Source organism: Atractosteus spatula, chromosome 1, assembly GCF_055471065.1.
Source record: "Atractosteus spatula isolate fAtrSpa1 chromosome 1, fAtrSpa1.hap1, whole genome shotgun sequence".
Taxonomy (NCBI): Eukaryota; Metazoa; Chordata; class Actinopteri; order Semionotiformes; family Lepisosteidae; genus Atractosteus; species Atractosteus spatula.
In genome coordinates, this window is record NC_142706.1 from 75,061,688 (window position 1) to 75,088,191 (window position 26,504).

The 26,504-nt window shown below is 40.1% G+C and overlaps 1 protein-coding gene across 1 annotated transcript in view; it reads left to right on the forward strand.

Moving 5' to 3' along the window:
• Window positions 1-26,504, forward strand: part of adam19a (ADAM metallopeptidase domain 19a) — a 130,529-nt gene that overhangs the window by 53,992 nt on the left and 50,033 nt on the right. The window contains exon 3 of the mRNA XM_088919519.1: window positions 2,195-2,271. Within this exon, the coding sequence (XP_088775645.1) occupies window positions 2,195-2,271 (77 nt within the window). The remainder of the gene's footprint in view (window positions 1-2,194; window positions 2,272-26,504) is intronic.

Sequence of the window (26,504 nt, forward strand, 5' to 3'; positions counted from 1 at the left end):
TCACAGATTAATTACATTGACTCTCCACTGCGTTTTAACAGGAAAGAACTAGTATTCAGTTAGACTACAACCCCTGACTCCCAGGCTTGGGTCTTGCTGCTGTTTATAACCCATCATCTTATTCTGAACCAAACCTGTCTCAGTTTAGAAATTGACTGTTTGAATGGTGGGAAAGGGTAGGACTGTTCAGTAGTTGCATTTCTTATGAAACTATTTTGAACCACAGTCCTGCATCAGTGCACTGGACATGGAAGGACCCAGGAGTGACATGGACTGTGTATTTCAGTTTTTACTTTTTAAATTAAGACTGATAAATCCACTTGCACTTTCTGTGTCTGGGTAGAGGAGAGTGGTGTAGTGTCAGTAGGGAAAAACCAGGGCCAGTGAAATACCTACCACCAACCCCCCACCCCCCCAAGCATAGGCTACTTGCTAAGAGCTTAACCATTCATGAATGTACAGTAAGTGTAAATGATTTGATGTAAAAAATAACTATAATGGTTGCTGCAGTGGACCACATGAAAGAATTCACAAGACAAAATCTACAGGCCAATGGTAAAGTACTCTTTGGTATGCCTTCAAATGTTTTATTCCTGAATATATAAAAAAACATTGCTAAAAAGATTGGTATAGCTTTGAAAATTGGTGGTGTGAAGAATTCCCAACTCACAAGGCTATTGGACAGTCCTATCAACCTCCACTGCTGCAGAGAGTGTTGTAAATTTGGTAACACCTAGCTATAAGACAGCAGTGCTAACAGCTTCATCACTGTCGCTCAGTACCAAAACCTATTATTTTGTAAATCCCAAACTACATTATGCAAAGTGTATGTATTCCTTCAGAGCCTTTGTTGGTTACTATCTGCTCTTTTGCTTCATGTTAGTAAAGTAAGACTGCAGGATTAGAGGCGGTTTGAGACTGTTGGCCAAAATCTTTTTAAGTCACACCATCATAAAGCTTACTGTAGCTGTGGCTTTGGTTTTGGTACAAAACCAAAATATATATATAAATAAAATGCAATTCCTGGTATTTCTCTTCTAAGCCACTAGTCTTGTACTTTATCCTACACGTACAGCAGTGCAGATTTTTTTCAAATTACATACTGTATGAAGGAATTTTACGTATGAAGTAATGTTGATGATATGATTTTATTTGCAGATGATAAAAATAGCAAGATATTTGCATTCTTTTTAGATTTTATCAGTAAATAATATAATATTTTTGTTAATTTTCCTGAAAATGTTTAATTTTTTTTTTGTCTCGGTATATGTTCCAGTCCATTAATTAATTGACATTGAGTGCTATAGTCAAAAACATAAGAAACATTACCAACAACAGTTCATTAAGCCAAATAAAAAATCTTTCAGTTTTGGGTTGTTCTTTTAATCCGGTCACGGATTTAGGACTGGCTGAAACCCAGCAAAGACAATTCAGCAATGAGGCAAAGAAAGTCATTTGTTAAGGGTGGTACAGAGCATCTTCCAGAGCGTTTTGACATTTTTGACATGCTTCTCTTCAACTGAGCCGCACAGAGAAAGAGGATGAGGTGGGGCAAACTCACGTTCACAATCGGAAATCTCAGTCAGCTCCTCTGCTAGCCAGACTGGACCCGCTGTCAACTCTACTGCCCCCACAGTGGAAATATAACCAAAGACCAGCCTGCAGAAGTTCCACTCGGCAGTAGTATCCAGTGTACAGATGTGTATTGCCTAATTTTATAGTAGGAGTAATAATAATAGGGCAGCATGGTGGAGACGTGGTTCGCACTGCTGCCTCACAGGGCTTGGGCCCTGGGGTCAGTTCTGGATCTGGGGTGCTGAGTGGGTTTCCTCCAGGTGCTCCAGTTTCCACCCATAGTTCAAAGACCTACTAGTAACAGGAAAATTGGCGCTGGTGTCTCTGTGTGCCCTGTGATGGACTGGCGTCCTGTCCGGGCAATATCCTGCCTTGTGTCTGTTGCTTGCTGGGATAGGCTTCCCCGTGACCCTGAATTGGAAGAGGTGGATAGAAAATGGATGGATGAATGGATGGATGGAGTGATAATAACAAAGAGAGACTGTGTCAAACCTTGTTTCAGGCCTGCTGAACTTTATAATTGTTGCCTGCACTCGTGTGCGTTTCCACCCTTGTGTTTCCTGCGGCCTCTGTGTCTGTCCTGGCGCTGATCGGGCTCCCTGTGCTCTCACTCTTGCAGGCGCAGCATCCGGCCGCGGGAGCCGTAGCAGTGATGGCCGAGGGCAGAGAGCTGATCCTGCAGGTGGAGCGCAACCAGTGAGTGTCCTCTTCCCTTCCGACCGCCGATGCGCTCACCGATAGCAACAGCGCTCGGCAGCGCGGCTCTGCACTTGCGCATGGGTATGGGTGTGGGTGTGGGTATGGGTATGGGCATGGGTATGGGTATGGGTGTGGGTGTGGGTGTGTGTGTGTGTGTGGGTGTGGGCGTGGGCGTGGGCGTGGGTGTGGGAATGGGTATGGGTGTGGGTGTGGGTGTGGGTGTGGGTGTGGGCGTGGGCGTGGGCGTGGGAATGGGTGTGGGTGTGGGCGTGGGCGTGGGCGTGGGCGTGGGCGTGGGCGTGGGAGTGGGTGTGGGTGTGGGTGTGGGCGTGGGCGTGGGTGTGGGCGTGGGCGTGGGAGTGGGTATGGGTGTGGGCGTGGGCGTGGGCGTGGGCGTGGGAGTGGGCGTGGGCGTGGACGTGGGCGTGGGTGTGGGCGTGGGCGTGGGCGTGGGTGTGGGTGTGGGTATGGGTGTGGGCGTGGGAATGGGTATGGGTGTGGGTGTGGGTGTGGGTGTGGGTGTGGGTATGGCTGTGGGCGTGGGAATGGGTATGGGTGTGGGTGTGGGTGTGGGTGTGGGCGTGGGAGTGGGTGTGGGAGTGGGTGTGGGTGTGGGCGTGGGAGTGGGTGTGGGTGTGGGTGTGGGCGTGGGAGTGGGTGTGGGAGTGGGTGTGGGCGTGGGAGTGGGTGTGGGTGTGGGTGTGGGTGTGGGTGTGGGCGTGGGAATGGGTATGGGTGTGGGTGTGGGTGGCAGCTGTTGACTGCAGAGTAGGATGTAAAAGTAAGAAGTCCACAGCTGAGCCACAGCCGCTCATCGAACCAGAGCTCGTCCCTCATCCTGGTTTCTGTAGCAGGAGCTGAACTAGAGGGCACCTCACTCCCTCCCTCCACCCCTGGATGGGGTGCAGAGTAGGACAAATGGTAAAACAAGGTTGAAAATGATTGTTAAGATGTTTTTGGAAGAGTTCTAATCTCTGTTTTTTCACAGTTGTCAATTCCTGTTCAGTATTTTAGTAACGCACCTAGGATGGGGTGGTAGCATATCTAATCAACGAGACTGTGTTCGCACACAGTGCTGCCCGTTCCCACAGTGTGGGGCTACCAGAATATTTGTTTTCATTAGTACTTGTGCCAACATCAAGCAGGCCAGACAGTACTCAGAGTAAAGGTACACGATCTGCACACAGTGAGCATTGCACATAGACTGGAATTACCTGGATGCGCAGCATTTTTTACATAGTGCACCCATACAGTACAAAACTTGGATCTTTGCACAACTGCGCACAAACAGAGCGACTTTCATTATCATGCAGTATGCAAAGAACACAGACTCACACCTGAGGAGTTTACTCTGTTGCATTTTAATCACAGCAGCTCTTTACTTACTGTTGCTGCTTTTTTCTGCCTCATTATTGCTGTACCCTTCCTCCGCCCCCCTCTCTGACTTTCCTGTTCTCTGGGAAACACAATCCTTACTACAACAGAGGACATTTTTGCCCAAACCTATTCATAATCTCTGTGTTATTTTTCTTCTGTTCCTCCAGATATTAGTAAACATTCCTCCACATTACCTTCAGTCCCAGCTATATAACACAAATAACTGTTAATGGAAACAGTGATGTTGTGGCATTATTAACCATCTCTCCAAGACATAAAAGAAAATAGAAACACCAATGTAAAGTCACTTATCAGCCATGGCACGTGGCCAATACACCCTGAAGGCTCTGTGGCACAGAGTTTGCCAGCATCCGGAGGGACACAGCACCATTCTTCCACAAGAAACTCAATCAACTCACACTTGGCTGATGGAGGTACTATAGAAATCACTGTCTCAGACAATGTTCCACGATATACCATACATTTTTAAAGGGCTTGTACTCTGTAAACGCTGTGGAGGTCTTGGTGGACTGTTTCTGATGAAAATAGCTGCTTGTCCTTACTTTGAAATTGATCTGCAGTGGCTCACCTGTCACCTGCCTTGCACTTTGAACTGATACACGGGTATTGTGATCCTGGACGTGCGTTTCTACCCTCTGTTGCCCTGTGCTGATGATGTCTTTCCCCAGGAGATCCACACTGACAACATCTTAGACACCGTTCTGCGGGAGCTCCTAGTTTGAGGGGTTCAGTCATAGTCCCACAGGTTGCAGCTTCACCCCACTGGCTCCTCAGCCAAGCACAGGCACCAGATACAGTACCTGAACCTGCAGTTCCTCTTTTGCTGAGAAGGATTGCTGCTGCATCATGTTCTTGTCTTAGTCACTGAAACTCCTGCCAAATGCACCCCAACAATCACTCTCTTTCATAGTCACTGAGGTCTCCTCTTGCAGTCATGCAGTTATATATACTGTAGATAACCAGGCCTGTCCAGCATTTTTGTACAGTACATGACTGTAAGCATGCTGGGATATTACTTGCTCTCGCTTAATTACACATGACACTTGTGTGGAAGCCCTTGCTTTCAATATACATACTTGGTGCCCCTTTGTTTGGCCACTGTCTTCAGCAATTAACACCCCAAACTTTTATTGAGAGTGAATGAGAGCATACATCATTTCTCCTTCCAGTTTGAAAAGGAATTGCTCGGGTATGGTAAATTGCCCCTAGTGGACGGTACAGTAGTTCCTTAGCAGCAGCAGCTTCGTACAGTAACTGTGGAGAATGTCCTTGCAAATATACATTGGGGATTTGTCTCAGCATAGATTTATTAGGGACGCAATCTCTTTCTTTGTGCTTGGCTACGGAAGTGTCTGCAGATTTAGGAAATAAAGTTATTGTGAGTGTGTGATCTGCTAAGGAGACTCTAATACTCTCTTCCTGGGCATATAGGGGCTTCTGTCTTGTTTTATAGTTGCAAATATTTTGCAGATTGTGTGGCCAGGAGATGTTTTATTGCAGGAGCTCCTCCAATAAAAATGATATGATATGATGTTATAAAAATGAATTAGCTAAGACGTTTTTAAGATTTTTTTCTGGTGACTCATAGAAGCTTTCATTTTGACTGGAAATGTCGAGTGTGCTACTCTTTATACTAAACTCCAGGCATGATGGCTAAGAATTCACTTATTCATCGAATTAATGTGTGAGAACAATTGTTTGCTATGATACTGTACGTATGTTTGCATTGGATTTAAATTTCTTTCCCCTGTAGTGATATTTATATATATGTGATTTGTATGATATTCAATATTGTATATTTGTGGAATACATCTAAATACATTGCTAAACCCGGTATAGAATGCTGTCCACAATTCCAGGTTGAGAGGCTCATTACTTTAACACATTACTTTGCTTTGTGGAGCCTACACTGAGATTAATAAACAGCTTTGTCACACTAATGAAATAAATACGATTCCTCCATGATCACTGTGGTATAATAGTATGAATTATAGCCTTGTATTACTGCACTGTTGTTATCTGCTGATTTGTTGTGGTGTATGAGAACAGTTGTGTGTGTTCTCATACAGATTGCTCCAGATCTGAGTGTTGCTGCTCTTAATTTGATAGCCACATGATCTGACTACAAGCGCTTTTATTTGGAGAAGGGAGAATTTCCAGATACAGGTCACTGAGGTCAAGTGAGCATATCATGGAGAATAAAAAAGATGCTTGTCTCTGCATGGATTATATTAAACATGTGACTACCCATGTTGTGGTAGGCCAACACATCCGGGAATGTGAATGTTTGTGAACTAAACTGGGATGTGGTGTCAGATTTTCTATACCCGAAGAAAGCCATGTTAAACTGTTGGCCTTCAATGTGATCTGTAAAGTTGTGATGAAAGAAAGTTTCAGTGTATACTTCAGTCTCCAATAATAGACTGTGAAGTGGGTGGGAGTGGATCTGAGAATACTTTATCTTTTGATACTGACACAGAGCTCTGAGGGCTGTTTTAAACAGTTCAAACATACTGTCAGCAGGACTGCGAGGCTAACAAGTGTATCTAATTGTGAGACATTCTTTCTGTATCACCCTAATACCTGAAACCATGAGTCAGACTCTCTTTGATAATGCTGGCCTGTTTCAGTGGCATCAGACTTCGAGAAAGATATAGGAGAGATTGTCTCCAGTTTTCAACTGAATTACTCAGTAGTACCATTCATACAGTATGTTGTATTAGTAATGATGATTAATTATTATAACTGTTTCAGATTTTCATGGCATTCAGAAGAAAATTATACTTGGCCATCTGGGCTTGAAAGGGTTTTGGTAACCCAAACTGGCTTATTGTCTGACTGGAGACATACTGGAAACTAATGCTAAGGCACAATCTGATGATGCTGAAAGCTGTTCCCGGAACAAGCTGAGTTAAATATATTGTCTGTTTGCTGCAGGGCTCATGGGATACTGTCACCACTTAGAAGCCTTGCTATGGACTCTGACATTCAACTCCAGTCATTTTTGGCAGCAGAAGCATTACAGGAGCCCAAAATAGGCTTCCTGATCTCTTGTTCTCTTCAAGCAGTGGGTCACAGCTTATATCTCGGAGGACTGTGGTGTTTCGCAGGTATCTTTACACAGCCTGGGGAAAAACGTAAAACAGGGTTAAACCTCTGCAGATGGGCAAATGATTAGTTGAATAAGAAACAGGTAAAGGTTCATTCCATGCTCCTGTGTTTCATGTCCTCACACCTGACGAAGGCTGCAAACATTGTGCTTCTTTCCTTTCCTTTACCGTTCAGCACAGACTGAACCTTTTCCTGTTCCTTCATAGCCGAAGCATGCTGACGCAGCGCCCTAATTGATTAGTTGAATTGGAAAACTGAAATTTGAGACTGAAATTGGAGAGTGAAATCTCGAATATCCTCAGGTCCCTGTTCAGACCCATCACCTGTCTGGAAGGCAGCCTTTAAGACTTGGCTCATCTGCTCCACCCGATCACAGATCTGCATCAGAGAGCCCCAGTTCCCAGCCTTCAAGACAGTGGTCTTTGGCATTGCTTTCTGTTCTACTGGCGTGTACCAGATGCAGCGTGCTTGCACCTGGAATTATGTCAAAGGCCTATCAGCTGTGTGCTTGCCACAATGGGCCTGAATTTCACATCGTGCTTCCTGAGACAGACTCAGCTCAGTCTTCTCCTCGTTGAAATTTGTCACGACTGCCCAAACAGGAGTTAACACTCTTCCAGGGTTGTGGATGTGGGAAGATTGTAAATAATGCACGACGGGATTAGTGGTTTGGCTTGGGTGCGCAGTGCGCCATCCGGAACAAAGGTGAGCCGCACTGCAAGGAGCGGTGAGCTCAGCAGGCGGCCAGGCTGAGCTGCTGAAAATAGGTCAGCCAAGCTGGGTTCCAACGCGTTTGAATGAGCATGTTGCTCAGTGCTCTGTGGGGGGGTAGGGGGGAGGGCTGCGTATGATGGAGTTTTTCCATTTCCTCTGCTGCACCCTGCTGAGCCCATCCCTGCAGGATATCCAGCATGGAGAAGGACTGGCTCGTGTTAAAGTTTGGTGCAGTGCCAGCCGAGCAGTGCCAGTATCAACTGGAGAGCATGCGAAAGCTGTTCAGAGAGCGCACGCTTACTGTAAATGTATGCTCACTGTGTGACGCGAGAGTGGGCTCGTGCCTGTAATCGGCCGCTTTCTTGAAATTTCCCTTTCTTTCTTTTTTCAGGGCATCAACCAGTAGTTGTTTCTCGCAGTCTTGTTGTTTTGTTAAAAAATCAAACTTAAAATTATTCACCCCTTTCCCCCATAACAGAAAAGCACAACTTGAAGCAGCCACTCTCACAGTTTTGCAGTGCGGTGATTATTATGGACTTAGTACAAAAACCGCATTAGCGGACTGGACTGTCGTACAGCCATAAAGCGACAATGAATGCACAGGTGTGGAGGTGTCAGCTCCATCAGGCTGCTGTAAGAGTGTGTCTGTATGAAAGTGATCTTCAGGGCCTCGCTAAAGAAAGGGCCAGAGATCCCAAGAGCAACAGAGTTTTTGTTATTTCCGCACAGTTGCTGGAGCTGACCCTTACAAACGCAGTTCTTTTACTTTAACGCAGCTCAGTTTTCTTGAATCTTCGAACTTGACTGTGGCTGGAATGAAGAGTAACCTGAAATCACTGTTTCCGTTTACGGTGCACTCTTATGAGCATCTAGAAATTAGTTTTAATTCCAGTGTACAAAAATATACTTTAGATATAAGTTTGGATTTTTATTTTACAAATTCAATTCAGAAATTGAAATGTCTAAAAATGAATAAAATGCTTTTATTCGTTGCTTCTGTGGGAGAAATATGTTTTAACCTCATCCTCCACAAAGTGATTCAATTACAGAGTTTGTGGGAGGAATTTTAAATGCATTGCTACATTTTACTTTATTGTGTTTTTTCACACAGCTTTCAGTTAATGGGATATCTTTTGAAACAATTACTTTTTCCGCAATTAACAATTAAGAGGTCTAACTTTTACAGCTAGTATTTATTTTAATATTTATGAATTCATTTTGGCAGAAAATACTCAAGAGTCTAATAATGGAAGTCTGAACTTAATACAAAATACAGCAATACGGGTAGAATACTGGAATATTTTATATGAATCCAGTTTTAATTGAACTAGAAAATTATTTGTGAAAGTTTACAAAAGCAGCCTGCAGTAAACCTGCATGCAGCTGAAGAGTTAAAATGCATGAAATATATTATGCAAAAATAATATGCAAAAATATAGCACTAAAATACGAATGCAAGTAAAAAGCACAGTTAAAGCCCTATGAAATATTGGAGAGGATTCCTTTCCTTCAGTTAAAAAGCAAAGCATTTTCTTATGTTTTACACAAATTTCTTGAGTACTGTTGTAGTGCCAAGCTAAGCATTTGTTATGTTTACATAACACATTGTCAAGAGACATATTACTTGTGTGAACACTCATAAGCAGTCCTTTTCCTGATGGGAAAACAGAGGGAAGGAAATCAGTCATTCCAGTCTTACATTGAAAACAGCTGGAGGATGCTGGATGAGGTAACATACTACAGAACGGCCTAACCTTTCTGTTGAGTCGAGTTTGGATTTGAGCCAGTAAAGGAAATGTTGGGAGAAATAACTGCTGGCCTTGTAGCTTTGGCTTAGAAAAGCCAGTAATATCCTGGAGTGTTTTTTTTCTCAATATCCTTCCTTCATTGGTACTCCAATCCAATCTGAAAAATGCCCATAAAAGACTTCTTCAAAACTCATATTTTCTTGGCTTCAGTCTAAAATTGCCCACCCCAACCATAAGTGTAAATGAAGTCTACAAACAAGTTGAGGTTAATTCCATGGTGAAGAGCAGAAAGAAGCAGAACAAATGTTTTGATGTTAAGCCTTCTTCAGGCGTGAAGTTTTTAGCATCGAATTAACTTTTACTTGTTCCTTTGCAACCAAGGCACACTGACACAGTTCCCCACTTGAACCGCTTAAATAAATCTAGCTTGTTAAAAACAAATAGTGAATTGTTATATACTGTAAATGAAAACATCTTGACATTGTTTTCTGCAGTCTTGCTGTCTGCTGTAGACAGGATATTGTATCAGACGATTGCTTTGATTCACTGGAAACGTAGAGCAGTGCTCTGTAAGTAATGGAGAGTTGGCAGGCCATGTGTGGTGTGCACTTTCAAAGCATTTTAAATTTCCAACATGTACACAGAAGTTAATGTAAAATTTAAAAGAATCTGAAAATATCTAAAAAGGGGCACAAAGGTTATGTTAGGTACTGTAAATGGTATTAAGATGAACCGAGACTGATGTTTGCATTACTTCACAAGGGATCTTTAATATAGACTTAAAAACACAGTAAGATTGGGGTGAGTTCCAAATTAAGTAAAACTGCGATTATATATTTTTTAATTTATGAGTGAGTCCTATTATGCTTTTGGAGATAAATCCATTTTCTGTTCATCCCATTACAAGAGCTGTGTTTGAGTGGACTACTATTTTGGACACTGTCCCATGGCCAATATTTCCTTTGATATTTGTCATGCGGTGGAGTCATTTGGAAAGTCTGGCATACTTGCTTGACCTTTATTTTGTTAATGAGTTCTCCAAGGACCAAATCTTTACAGAACTTTAACATAAATCATAAATAAATCCTGCAGCAGCATTTTGGAAAAATAGCACAATAATAAATATTTAAAGTTCATTATTTATTCATTTCACCTATATCTTATTTCATCCTGGTACATCTAAAAATCCCGTCTTATTTATAGTATAAAATACTTTTTTTATTTTAAAGGCAAGGTGTGTGGAGCACTGCTTTTTATTTCTTGTCCTAGAGAACAACTGGATTATTTAATTGTAGTTGTTGTTGCTTGTTTGTTTAATAGTAGCTAATTGAGTCGTGGATCATTCAGCCTTCAGTCTTGAAAGAAGCTGGGGTCTTCATCAGCATAGCTGGGTGACCTATTCCATACACACACCTGTGTGTAAAACAATGCCTTGTATTCTCAGTATTAAATGTTGTGTGCAGTATTAAATTGGTCTCTGTGTCTGTCCAATGGGATGACTTTGACCTTGAGGACTCTGAATACATAAATGATTGTCAGGCTCGTAAACCCCTCCTCTTAAGAACGCTCCAGCCCTTCCTTGTTTTCTACTGATCCCCTGCACCTGCCTCCGGTTCCTGCCCCCTTTCCTATAAAAGCCAGGCGTTCCTGCCAATCTGGGCTCAGCTTTGGAAGATGGACTCCTGGAAGCCCGCATACCCTCGAGTCCAGGAGCGACTCGACGGCACAGGCTTCACCACAGCGTCCTGACCATCTGGGTCCGGGACTGGAGCGTCTGGTCCCGTTACCCCCCTTTTTATTCCCCCGACCCGCCGCCGGATCCCGCTCCGGCTCCTGCTCCTGCTCCGGTCTTCGACAGGATGGATCACCCGGTCTTGGTCTATTTCTACTCCTGGATTCGCCTCGGACTCCCTTGGACTGTTTACCTCGGCCACACCTCCCCCTAACACCAGCACACCAAGGACACGCCCCCTGTTTTCCTTCCAGCCCCTTGCATGCCTTTTTTCCCCGTGTTTTCCTCACTCCTCCCCGGATTGTGTTGTATGGATAGGGTCCTGATAGAATGCTTCGTTACAATGATGCTTCCCCATAATTTTTATTCAAGAAAAGATCGAAGCAATGGCCAAGTAAAACATTCTTTTAAGTCCAGTAATATATTTTGATCATCATGATCTAAATTCTACACAGTATTCTAAGTGAGGTATTGCTTGTGCATTGCTTGTGTGCTTGTGTATAATTCTAACAGGAAATCTTTCAGTGCATTACCTGTTAACTGAAGGATTTTTAATGTTGCACACACAATACAAATGGAACCAAGTACATTTCTTACAGTATTATAATGCGATAGCAGTGTCCTGGAAAACATCGTTACATAAACTTGTTATAGAAACCATGGGTTCGAAGGGAATTAAAGTTTTAGGAAGTAGAGTTTGGATTCACAGTAATAAATGTATTTTTCTACAGTAATTGTTAATATTATTAGTTTGAATTTATTCTGCATAATACAGCTGTAACAGTGTGGGAGTGGAGTGGAGCCGTGTACTGGTAAAAAGTCAACGCCCCTAACTGCGGGACAGAAGCACTGGGGTGAGGTCAGCAGGGACAGAAAATAACACCAAAAAGGGTGAAAATTAAACACAAAGGCAAAAAGAAAGGTGTGCTGCTGCATCGCGACCTCCAGGCTGGGCGAAGCCTATTTAACAGGGTCCAGCCTGGTAGAGCAGGGTGTGTAAGGCCAAAAAAAAAAAATAGAAACTCAGTGTGTGTCTGCCCCGGTGAAGAGACCTGTGACAGGACAGGCAAAAAGAACAAGAAAAGAAAAAGAAAAATAACGCCTTATGTGGGTCCACTGCCCTCCGGGATTGCTGGTGAAATGATACTCCCCTTCTGGGGGTGGTCCTGCTCGTCCCTTCCGGGGGCGTCCAGTGTCTTTATAGGGCCTTCACAGCTGGGGCTCATCCTCTAGGAGCCGGGACAGCTACAGAGGCGTGGTGCCGCCCTTCCTCCAGGGCTCCGCCTCCACACTGGACACGCCCCCACGTAATACCACAGAGCAAACAGATACAACAGGTAAAAACAGAAGGCATGGTAAGCTTCGATATTTACAGTGGTGAGATTCTACACTACAGGAGGGTGAGAGAGCAAACAATACATCAAAATAAGGCATAAAACAAGACATCATACAGTATGCATCAGTATTTACATTGCTAAGTGAAGATTATGTACTTTCATTTCTTCCTGATCACTTTATAACATCTTCATAACCTTGCCAACTCACTGTAATGGGAATATTTATATCAGAATTAAAATGTAGTAACTGAAAACAGATGCACAGCATTGCTGCGTATACAGATTGGCCAAAGACTGACGCCAATGTGAGCGAATACCCCAGCACCCCAAGCATGTGTTGCTGCGCCGAGGCTGCCGCGCCAACTCTGTTTTACTCTGTGCTATGACTAGTCGCAGTATACTTGAGTCACGTTCTACCCAAGACTCACCCGCGATGTGGAAATGGCCAAACCTTGTTATAGAAACACACATAATAGCAGAAATGACTGTATTTATAAATCAATACATTTGTATTTCATGTAAAGTTATGGAGACAGTGAGAAGCTCTAAACGAGAGGATCATTATGGGGAAATAAGGTCCTAGTTGAAAGTTAGCATGGACTTAGATAAGGTTGGTCTTCCTTAACTATTTTTTCCAAGTTGAGCAAGCAGTAGCATTTTTTAAGATGGTGTTTCATAACGTTTTTCTAAAAACGTTTGTCTTGATTTTTGATGTAAACCTTACTTTGCAACATGTGTATCATGGTATCATTTTGTTAACTATTCTATTCTAAATAGGTGATATAAACCGGCAAGAGCAGTGGTCCTAATACAGAACCCTGTGGTACTCCACTAATCACATCATCCCAGCTAGAGCAGACATCTGTACTCTGTTTTCTATTAACCAGCTCTTAAAATAAGACATGGCAACTGTCTTCAATTTAACAATCAGTATTTTGTGAAGAACTTTATCAGAAGTATTCTGAGAATCTAACTGTACCATATAATATCGTCATTTGTACTTGTTACTGGTGTTATTTGTTCAAAGAAATCAAGTTATACAAGACATACCTCTTCTAAATCCATGATGAGTGTATACTGTCATCTAGGATATGTATATTTTAGTCCACTAGTTTACATTAGTTCTAATTATCAATTACATAACCTTACATGTAATAGTAGTATGTAAGTAAAACTTACATAAAAGTAAAAAAAAATAGTAAATATTTAACTTATACTTGGTCTTTAATTACTTGGATCCTTTTTAATATATAGTTGCTACATTAATTGAATTGTCTTGAGTGACTCATAATAAAAATTGTATTTGTATAGAGATTTTCATCTGAAGACACTGGATGTATACAGTAGATGTTGTCCCATTTCATTCACAGCTGAAGTGCAGTTTCCACCTTGCTGACATGCAGTAGCCATTTTAATAAATGATCTGGAGGTGAAAGAGGTGACCTGATAATGCCCCAGTATAGTGATGGGGACACTATACTGTAAAAAAGGCGCCGTACTTTGGATAAGACATAAAACCGAGGTCACGATTCTCAATTGTCATTAAAATCCCAAGATGTTTCTTGAAAAAAGTAAGGGCGTTAACCCCTGTGTCCTGTCCTAATTTACTTGTAAAGAACTTTCAGTGGAGTGTCCAGAAAAGTGCAATATATGTAATAAATATATATATATATGTATGCAATATATGTAAGGAATTGTTATTGTTGTGATGTTGTTGAAAGCAGGCTCTACAAGGTGGTAAGGTAATAGTTGTCATGAATTTATACTTGTGTATATTCATTTATTTGCTGGTTTGACCACAGGCCTCCAACAACAGAAAAATACTGTGTTTTTCAGACTCTTGTTCACATAAGTTCAGCTGGTAGAATATTATCAGCACCTGGAGTTCTATTTATCTGAACTGCCTATCCTAGTACCTGTGAGTAGCATATCCTATACTAATACAACTTAATATATAACGTCTTTGTTCAGACTAGGGCCTAGGGCACTTGAGTGAAAAAGTGTTGTTCATCCTGCCAGCTGGCAGATGTATTTTAGTCAGGCAGATAATTGAAATCATAATTTCAAGATACATTGTCTTGTAATTAATTATAGCATTAATTGCAAACTTCCTTTCATTTGACTTTCTGATATTTTTGTGTAGGAGAGGGATTATGGGAGAGGACCTGTTGTACTCATGAATAATTAACATAACACTTGAATGAATAAAGACCCTAACACTTGTTTTGTAGGGAATGCACTTCTTTCATCACTTTTAAGTGCTTAAGGATAACATCTGGAAAAACTCTAAGTCATTTAGAGTGCCTTTAACATTAACACTGCAAATTTACTACTGATAATAATGGTAGTAATTGTCTGATCCAGACAGATTCATTATAGATATTAGTAGCTCTTGAAGGTTTCTTTGTCTGCAGGAGGAAGGCCATTCAGGACGTTTTATGTTGGTATTTTCCCATCAAAGCCTTCAGTTGGCTTTCATCAAGTCATTTTCTTTGATTGTGTTTTCTGAGGGGGGACTGACAAGTATGTACTATACCGCTGCCTTATTTCCCTTATTTGTTGCAGGTGCTCAAATAATTCTGCCAGAGTTGCATACTCTTCTCAGGCATGTTTACACGTGAGCATCAAGGAGGCTTAATGACCTTCTGCACAGGAAAAGGACTTAATCACTTCAGGATTCACTCCAGGAGTGTTTTGGGCTAAAAAGGGACAGAGGGTCACTCATTGATTCCCGACAGATGGTGTCACACCAAGGTTTTTCTCAAGGAGCAAAATTTTCTTTTAATCATTGAAGTGAACATGTACCATAGGCTTTTGGAACAGTTTAAAACTCAAATTCATTCCTCTTTTTCAGGCATTTTAGTATTTTATTTTATACTTTGTTTGGCCACTTTCATTTTTTTCAAACCAGGCAGTTTAGTTTGTTTTGCCTAAAAAGGTTAGTTATTTTTTCCCCATCTTGCATGTTTTCCAAAACACTCTTAACAGAGCCTATTTTTTTCCATTCTTTCTCTTAGAATATTGTATGTAAAAGAATAAAATCAACACAAGACATTAACAAGCATTTGAAAAAAGCATGAGATTATATTTATTAGAAATGATAATTATCCCTAGTAATGTCAGTACTGTCATTTTTATTTTCTTTTTTTGTATTTCTAAAACATTTATATTGATTTGAAAGTGTGATAATATTTTGAAATGCAGTTGGTTTTTCCCTAATTACTAATGTCTCTGCTATGCATTGACAGTATTTTTGTTATACCTACCTAATCTGGACTAGCAAGTGTGTGTTTTTCAGATCTTGGATCATAGCTACAAACACTGTGGCTGCCCACAAGGGAGAATGAAAGAAGGGTAGGCAGAATTCTCTGAGCCCACATTTGAGTCATTTGTCTTTTATCAGAGCCACCACAGCTTTTGTTCGCTTACAATTACAAGTGACCATGCACAACCGGCCTAGTGTCACAGTTTTCCCAAGCAATGAATACTTGGTGACACAGGTGTTAGTTGACATCATAGTGTTTTTATTTTTTCGAATAATCTGATGCTGGACTGCACAACTCAGTAAATTGCAAGTAAAACTGGTGCAGTAACTCCTTAAAGTGCAGCAGCTGCGTGTGATTCTCAGACAAATCAGCACAGTATTAAACGTTTATTCACCCATTAGTGCTTTTCTGCACTAATCAAAATGTATGCAAACAAAATCCATTAAATACAAAGATGATACACATGTAAAAAATACAATTTCCAATTAAACTAGATTTTGAATACTGATTAGAATGAATTTTTCAGTCGCATACTGTAAATTGCATTATAGCTGATACAAGTCTGTCTAAATAAAGGGTTTTTCTTTCAATCAAAAAAGGTTTAATCCAATATTCATACAAGATGCATAAATTGTAACCTATTTTGAGTTTGTGTGGTTCAAATAAATGTGGGAATTACATAAAATTTGTGAAAAACTTCACAGTGGTGGTTTTATAAACATCAGTGCTTTGAAAGAAAACAAAGCTGGAGAAGATCAATAAAGCTATGTCCAGACCACATGCACATAACTAATTTTAATGTTTTATTTTACAAAACTGAAAAAAACATGATACAGTATATGAGTTCACAGACATTTTGTTTTCCTGATGTTGTAATTTGGTGACACAGGACACAAGAACGTGTGAAGCAGTCTGTAGAAGAGAATTAACTCACAGTTGTTTACAAACGTCCAGGGGCTTAATTCTAACAATTCTACATATAAACTGATAATGTAAAACAGAATAAATGCATTACAACATCTTCTCACCTCAGACATGAATTTAATTTTCCGAATGCTCCGCAGCCTTGTGTTCACCAATATTTGGAAGAACATGAAAGCCTGTTAATATAATTATTGCACATTTGTTCTTTCAGTTCTTCATCCCAGATTTTGGTGATTGCTGTAATGAGCTCTTGCTTTGTGGTTGGTTTTGCCATCTTTAGAAATGTCATCTTTGATGGAGTGCCAAGCCATCTCTATTGGATTTAATTCAGAGGATTCTGGTGGCATTTTCACCAAATGTATTTCCTCTTCTTTAATATTGTTTCGGATCGCTTTCTGAACTAAATGGTACCTAGATCCATAATGCTCCCTGATGTTATTGTTTTTTAAAACAGTACAAGGATGCAGTACAGAAATGTGTAAAATAGACCGGTTTCAGAAAATACTAATGTCTGTTTAGTTTTTGTCTGTGCTCTGCCGTTCTGGGTTTTTCCCAATCCCATAAAAATTCAATGAGCACCAGAGAATTTAAAGAGCAGAAACCACATTTTGGTACCACACTGCAATATTTACAACAAAATGTATTGGATTTATAATATGCCTTATAGTTTTTTTTCACATTTTTTAATCGTATCGTATTTTCGAAAACACTTCTGGTGCATTTGGTTTCACTTCCTCTGCAAGCAATTCCTGTACAACATCAGTAATTTTAATTATTTGTTTTCTTTATATATAATATTACTATATTATATTGATCTTTCTTTGGAGTTTCAGTAAAAATATTACTTCCGATCGCATAAAACCATCACTAAGTAATGCTTGTAGTTTTTAATTTAGCTCGTGGCATTAAATACAAGAAATGAGAAACTGCATTGCCCACTCTCCTACACACTCAGTCATCCAGTCAGAGCAGCGCACTGGCGGGTCAGTGGCGGAATTCTTGCTTGGCATGTAGGAGGTCTGGGCTCTATTCCCAGCCAATTCATGCGCTGTGATTTCTTTAACAAGCTGTCCCTTGGGAATAACGAAGACTGTCACTAGTAAAAACTAAATATAATAAATCATATGCATACTGTATTGACATTTTTATTGTTTTTATATGTCACGGTGTGTTAATATTAGAAATAAAAGTAGTAACAACTAATAGATCAATTGAATCACCATTTGATTCAGAATTGTAATTGTTTTTAATAACTGAATACAACTATCCAGAAATGTGTTTAATTTAACACAATAACTGATTTACAGTCACTTTTAAGATAAAACATAGAGGCTGTGAGGATAAAAAGCATCTCTATTTTACTAGCTCTATACTACGGACATTTCTCCTTGCAAGTGTGTGAGCCCTACTTTTCACTGTAACAACAAAAACATCCTTTTTATACCTATATGATTAAGAAATTAATGAATCAGAGAAGGAAGAGAAGTATAAAACACTCAAGAAAAATTAATTGGGGAAAAACTGCCTTTCCCAGAAATCCAAGGTTCTGCTTCCTTGGGTACTGCATACTTATATAGTATAACTTATATCTGTTCATACCTTGTATACCTTGCTTTTTATTTTCAACTACCACTTCTATCTGTATAAATAAATTATATTTATATTCATGACATAATATTGTTAATAACATTTGGAATCAATATTATAATTTGGGAATTTTTATTTTAACTTTTAGTTTCATGATTCCATAACGTATCTTACATATTAAGTGGATTTAAAGAAGTAAAACAGATTAAACGAAGCTACCATTTCACTGACATCTAACACACCACAAGTGCCACCTTTCGATCTTCTTTGGGCAGTGAAGCACGAAACGCGGCATGCCGAAACACCACAGTGCACCACAGTTTGCTTACCGCTAACGTGAGCTTTGATACACGTTCTGAAACTAACTGGCAGCTCCGAATTTAAATATATGTACAGAATATGGGGAAACATACATTTTATAGAAACTTAATTTGTAAGATCACTCAGAATATTATTTCATTTTCATAGCATTTTGTTATTTGAGCAACAATATCTTTTGATTCTTCTTAAAAATAAGGAACTAGACGGTTGCTATGGCTTTTCATTATGAAGTGTTACTTTGCCAAAGGTGTTTCCTGCTGGTTTCGATGCTGGTTAAACAACCGGGGAGTGAGGCAGGCTTGTGCCACATCCTATTCTATCAGTTCAAACGTTCCGCAGCTGCAGGTGGCTTCCTGTTGACGGGAAGGTCCACTCTCTGCAGATGCCGATGCGAAGATGAATGTACCCAAAGCCTGCATGTACAAGGTTGTTAATCTTTGATGCAGCACCGAGTCCTCTCTCTAGGGTACATTCCTTGAGCTCCTCATCCTTCAAAAAATAACTTGCAAAGGGAGGTGTGGAACCATGAAATGAAGCATCAAACTTTCTTTTTATTTTCAGCCAAGAAAGAGTTTTAAAACCACAGAGAGCCAAATACCATCTGGATTGTTGTGACTGGTGAATCTCACAATAGAGCTGTAAAACCAGCTCTTCTTTCATTTAGCAAATAGGGCAGGTTTTTTTGTTTCCATTTTCTCATATTAAGAATATGTCAACAGCCCAACTGGGGAAACAGTGGAGCGGTGGTTAGGGCTGTGGCCCACCGCATAGCGAGGTGGGGGTTCAAATCTTGGGTGTGGCAGGGCTGTTGAACTCTTGAGCAAGGTGCTTTAATCAGATTGTTATAGTATGCTCCCTGCTGTTGAGATAGGTCCCCAGATTGTGACTCAACAGCTAAAATAAATAAAGGAATAAATTATGTGCACATAGCAATGCCTGAGGGATAATAGTGTTGCTCTCAGCTGTTGGCATTTGTGCTGTACTCATATGCTTTCCTTTTTTCCACTTAAAAATATGCATTTATTTCCCTGTCAGGGCTGTGTTTACCGCTGATAAAAGAAAAAACAGAATGACATGCATGTAGTGGTTGGGCTCCTGTGTTTGCTAAGAAGCTCAGAATGTGATGGACTGAATAGCAATCCTTTCGGGCTGCAATGTGTCTTTTCCCTCCGGTTATTTACAGTGTCTAATAATACACATGAAAGCAGTGCCTGAGGAGCAATAACAGGTCCGACACAGCAGAGTAAACTGGAGCTGTGGATGTGCTTGTCGCTCGCTGCGTTATGAATTGTTGTTTTGTATGCTGGGATGCTTTCTGTGGAAATCATAGTAAAAGTAATTATATGAGGCCTGCAGTTTACCTGCCCTGTTTGAAATTATGCAACACTATTTAAAATTAACTATTAGATATTCCATAAGTTCCATTCAATTACAGTAGATTCAATTAGATGTGTTCGTGAGCTGTGTACATTTGAAGGAGCTCTCTTATTGTTATTTGTTGTTTGCTGTCACTGCAGGATTATTCAACACACATATGGGGAGTGAGGAACAGAGACCATGTGCTCTATTCATACTCTTCATGATAGATGAAACATTAGTGGCCATAGCCACTTGTTAAACTCCAATTGTAAACCATAAAGCACTACTGAAATGAGTCATTAAACCCCAAAGCCACGAGCCCACTGTTCTTAAATGTGAACAACAGCAAACACTGTTGATAACCTTCTTTTGTCAAGTCTAAATGAACGACAGCCTCAAACTCAGAAGGTAATTGAATAATTTTTAAAGATGCCTTTGCCATGTAATTAAAATAAACCACAAATATCGCATTTTTTGCACTGAGGTGCTCTGTTGTATACAGAGTTAATCACATTGCCTAATATTTTGAAAAATAATGTATAGTATTGCATCTATCTGATTGTTATGCCATTGATGCGATGGCATGTCACCTAGAGCATTCGTTTTGAATTTTTACCGTATATACAGTAGTAGCTCTCATTTCCTCTGTAAGCTCAGATTTTAGACTTTATAGTTTTCCTTCATTGCATCAACACTTGTTCAGCTAATAATGGTTTTTCACTGCCCGTCCCCATGTGTCAAATAGTTTATTTTAGATTTTATATTTTTTTATTTTTTGTAGCACCACAGGTAGTGCTAAAGGAACATTTAGTGTGCTACTGAACGGAACAGAGTTCGTTCTTGAATGACTACATTCTCATTCATCAAATGCATACTGTAGATAGAGTCACCCATTTTCACAGATAATGTTCATTATTTTGTGACAAAAACTGATTCATATGGAATACCGACACCCAAGAATTAAGCGTATTGAAGAATTACGTGTATTTAAGATTACTGACTATTTTTGTCAGAGTAGACTTGGCTTGATCCAGCTTGGTTGAGGGTGAAACCTCTGGCACAGGACAAGCAGAGTGAGGAGGTGACGGTGGGGTGGGGTCATTAACAAAGTGACATCAAGAATGAGTCTGATTTAGAACAGCTGAGGCCAATTGGACTTAGCTGCCATTACCCTTCCCAAACTTTCATTCCCAACTCCACTTAACTACGATCGTCAGCGAGTATTTTTGTGAACAGTGTTTATTAACTTGCACAAGTCTCTCATACTCCATGGGAGCACAATAAGTACAGACGGGTATTTTAAGTCTTCCTTTTCTTCTCTCTCTGCACCAAGCAGTTGAGTCACCCACATATTAAAAATATTACAGTCAGTAATATGCCCTTAATCTAACTGACTGCCTGAGTAAGAAACCCTCCCCCCACTTTAGCGGATGCATTTCCTGAATCATATGTACAGTCACCTGACTAGATTTGATTTGACTGCAGCCTCCCAGTGTGACTTCTCTTCTTAGTGTCTTTCACATAAAAAGTACAGCTTGCATAATGGGTGAATTATGGCTGAGCTGGCTTGTATATGGGATTTAGATAGACTGATCTTCAGGGCAGTGCTAACCGCTCTGAGCATGGTGAGAAACTGAGTTCCTTGTGATTATGTACTAAAATACTGAATTCAGATTATGAGCATTTCAAGAACTCATACTCTTCCCACACTCATAAAAGTGTTCAGCTTGAGCCTTCAGGTTTCATTTAAATAATGTGTAGATATTAATTCTAATTCAATACAATGGAACATCATTAGAAGGGGGTACATACTTTTGTATACTTATTATAAACAGTACCTTTGAGGTACATATACTGTATGAGGTCTGGGTTATGTGCAAATTTAAAAAACTACCATCTTTTGGGCAGTAGCACATTTTACTGCCGATTGTTCTAATCCTGCAACTTCATTATCCAAAAAGAACAGAGAGTGGGCTTTCACGGTGTTATCCACAGGCAAAACAGTTCTCTCTTGTTCAGTGAGCAAACCAATCTCTCCTGCTTCTATTCTGCCTACCTGACCAGCTCTAGACTCACACACCTCTATCCTTTCACTAACTGCATTCACTGTAACATCCGTCTGCTCCTCTGATCTCTTGGTCTTGGTCTCTACATCTGCCACATTCCTAATTTAAACAATAATTGTGCAATTGATTCCCTAATTCCTCACAAGTTGTCCCACACTTTTGACACTCTTACTCATTACCCAGAACGTAATTAACAAAGGTAAACCAGAAGGTTCATTTGATAAGTGTGTCTCATACCCTGCACAACTAAGTGAACATCCCTTGGTTTGAATCTCTAGGAAGTGAAAATATTGACACTAGTTAGGTGTTATCCTTTGCGTCTAGATTCTTAGAGACACCTCCACTGTCACCTGCTTCAGCCTTTAACAATATATATGCACCGTTTCTAATTCAACACAATGGAACATCATTACAAGGTGGTGAATACTTTTGCAATGCACTGCATAAAATACCTTTGAGGTACATATATGTGGTCTGGATTAGATCACATTGTTCACTGGTTTATGTTTAAGTTAGTTTTAAAACAAGCAGGTTCTAAACCGACAATTTCCAAGTCTTTTGGTAGGGCTGCCATATTTGCTGAAGTACTTCCAGTAGGGAGCTGCGTCAGCATGAGTAGGCTGCAAAGGAACAATAAAGGTTTATTCCATGGTGAAAAGAGAAAGAAAAGAAACACAACATGACACCAGGTGACACACCCAAAGAAGGCTCCGCAGCTGAAACGTTGTGTTTCTTTCCTTCTCTTTTCAGCATGCCATATTTGCTTATCTGTTTATCTAACTGGGTCAGGTAAATAGCAATAAGCAAAGGAAGGTATATACTGTATTTACTGTATATTTCACAATAGGGCAGTCATTACTGAGCACTTTGACATAAACTGAGTATGAAAAGACAATTCAAAATGAAGACAAGAAATCTCTTTTATAAACCAAAAAAGACCTTAATTCAACTAGATTTACTAAACTTCAATTGGTCAGTCAGCACAAAGATGATCAAAAGATGGCAATATAATGTGTTGGAATAATTTGGATTGCAGGGCTCCAGCCATCTCTAATGGGCTCAAGAGCCTTTTCACATCTATGTTTCTCATTTTTTACATCTTAACATCTCTCATCCAGTGGCCTGACCTGCATTTGATGCATTCAGTGTATTTTCTTTCTTTTGTATTTCACTGCGTCATTCATGAAGAAAACTTTTAGCAGGCTGAACTTGAGTCTTTTCATCTCTTTGTTGTTTTGAAATCCATGGCTCCTTTCTTGGAAGATGAATCAATTTATTTTACTGTGGATTTCTGCGTTATTAACAAAAGATGCTGCATCTCCTCAGATATGAAATTCAGACACACAAACAAGAATAATACATTACAGGCTTTTTTTGCCAGTTTATCCGTCTCATTAAACACAATAAAACATTTTAAATTATTTGTACAAATCATATTTCATTTCCTTTTTGTGCAATATTAATGAAAAATCTATTCCATTATTGACTTCTATGAAGTATTTTTTTTAATTTGCCCAAGACATTCAGAATCACAGCCTACTCTGCAGGAAAAAGATCTTATCTTATCTGGGTGGTTTAGGTAATGCTTTGTAACTGACAAAACTAAAGTGAACCTGCGATTTTTGGAATAATAATTTGAACGACAAGATTATTTAAACCTCAGACGCTTTAATTTCTTTAATTTGTCTGAATTATTTAGCGGTATTTCTGTCAGTTTTTGCTCAAGGGAGCCATTCGGCTCCAAGAATTGCTGGTGTTTTCCTCTGTGGGTGTCACTGTAATGTTCCACCCAGATTTACCGTCCCAGCACCCTGCTTTCAGGTCTATGTTTTTTCAAGAAATTGTTTTTAAGAAACTATCTTTGGATAAAATAACCACTGTGGTTCACCACAAAGTGTCAAAAACAACCAGCACTCCAACAGAAGACAAACGGTACAGGATGTAAGAAATGAATCAACCGGAAAGTATGAGTGACAAGGATACCGTACACACTTAGAGATGGGAGATGAAGAACCTGTCGATGATCTGTAAGGACTACAGTTCAGCCCCCATTTCAAGGGCTCTCAAATACTAGATGTTACAACAGGAGATAAAACTGTTATCTGTTACAGTGAATTCTAGGCACAGGTAGAGGTGAAGCTGTGAAAGGTAAAGAAAAGAAACACTAGGTTTCGGCTGTGGAGCCTTCTTCAGGCGTGAGGAAAGTCCTTTGGGAATGGTTACCCATTCCTTTGCTACCTACACATACAGATGCAGCTCCCTACTCAAACATACTTTAGACATACAGTATGGCACAGTTTTTTTTTTTTGTTAATTTTTGGTTTTGGTTATTGCAGTGATTTGTTTGTCTCTAAGTTGCCATTCTTTCAAAATCTCACCGACATCTACCTCCAGTTTCCACCCTCTGCATGTCCTCACTTCACTACTGGCATGACATTCACTGTGTTTCTGTATATGTCTTATTTGCCAGATTTAGAAGTGAATATATTGCTCTTATTTTTAACATCATCAGCCCAACTTAATGCACGATTTAGGAATTTTAAATTGCTGCACACTTGAATAACTTGGACTTGGTAGTGGTTTTGCTTGCAGTTACTGTACTGTACCTGCACCTTTCAGAGCAAATGTTTTAATGGATGTGCTTCAGATTACAGACTTTTTTTCCCTTTTGCTCCAATGAGCTACTAGATAAGTTTAGAAAATACTTTAAATCTCTGAAAACCTTGGTCCCCAATTCCCTTTGTGCATATCTTGACCCAGTTACTTTTCAGAGTGAGCCCATTACAAATCGTACCTACTAAAAACTGGATAATACTTTGCTATCAAGAAATTTCTTGTGTTGCAAGTTTTATGTCTGGGTATAACAAATTTCTCACTCCTCCACCCGATCTGCTGTATAGTGGGGCTCATGGGTGGGGCTGCACTCTAATGATGGATATACTGGGTCCCTTCCTGTATGTAATAATAATAATAATAATAATAATAATAATAATAATAATAATAATAATAATAATAATAATTGCTTACACTTACAGTTGTGGAATTATCTGGATTTCTGCATGAATGGCTCCTAAAATGTGATCTGATCTTCATCTAAGTCATAATAATAAATAAACAATTAAGGTCATTGATGGAAAAAGTATGTGAACCTCTAGGATAATGACATCTTGAAAAGAGGGAAATTGGAATCGGGTATTCAAGATCAGTGCAAGGGCACACCGTACAAGCCTCAAACAGGTAACAAAGAACCCTAGGATGACAGCTAAGAATCTGTAGGCATCTCTTACACTTGATAACGTCTGTGTTCATGAGTCTACCATAAGAAAAACACTGAGCAAGAGTGGTGTTCATGGGAGGTTACCACGGAGGAAACCACTGCTCTCCAAAAAAACATTGCTGCACGTCTCAACTATCTGGATGTTCCACAGCACTGCTGTACACAGCTTTATATTTGGAGAAAGAGAAAACAAAACACAGCATACCAACACCAAACCTCATCCCAACTGTGAAGCATGGTGGAGGGAGCATAATGGTGTGGGGCTGCTTTGCTGCCTCAGGGCCTGGATGGCTTGCAGTCATTGAGGGTCCAATGAATTCCAAGTTGTATCAGGAAATTCTACAGCAGAATGTCAGGGTGTCTGTCTGTGATCTGAAACTCAAAAGAAGTTGGGTCATGCAACATGACAATGATCCAAAACACAAGAGTAAATCAACAACAGAGTGGCTCAAACAGAAGAAATTCTGTATTTTAGAATGGCTAAGTCAGAGTCCTGAACTCAGTCCCATTGAAATGCTGTGGCATGATCTCAGGCAGGCCAGTAAAGCAAGACATCCCATAAATATACATGAACTGAAACAGTGTTGTATAGAGGAATGGGCCAAATTACCTCCAGCTACAGAAAAAGTTTGGTTGAGGTTATTGGCAATAAAGGAGGTTCCACGAGTTACTAAATATAAGGGTTCACATACTTTTTCCATCAATGACCTTGATTGTTTAAACCATTTGTTCAATAAAGATATGACAGTGTAAAATGTTGTGTGTGTTGTTTGTTAAATAAGAACAAATTTATTATTATGACTTACTGTAGATGAAGATCAGATCACATTTTAGGAGCCATTCATGTAGAAATCCAAAGGGTTCACAAACTTTTTCTCACAACTGTATATAGTGATTTTCTGGACACTCCACTCAAAGTGCTTTACAGGTAATGGGGATCCCCTCCACCACCACCAGTGTGCAGCACCACCTGGATGATGCGACGGCAGCCATAGTGCGCCAGAACGCTCACCACACACCAGCTCTCAGTGGGGAGGAGAACAGAGTAATGAAGCCAGTTCAGAGATGGGGATTATTAGGAGGCCATGATTGGTAAGGGCCAATGGGAAATTCGGCCAGGACGCCGGGGTTACACCCCTACTCTTTTCGAGAAACACCCTGGGATTTTTAGTGACCACAGAAAGTCAGGACCTCAGTTTTACGTCTCATCCGTAAGGCCCTTTTTTCAATATAGTATCCCTGTCACTTTACAGTGCCTATAAAAAGTATTCACCCCCCTTGGACCTTTTCACATTTTATTGGGTTACAGCATGGAACCATGATGTATTTAACTGATCATTCATCAACACAAAGTACTCTATAATGTCAAAGTGAAAAGAAATCCAGACAT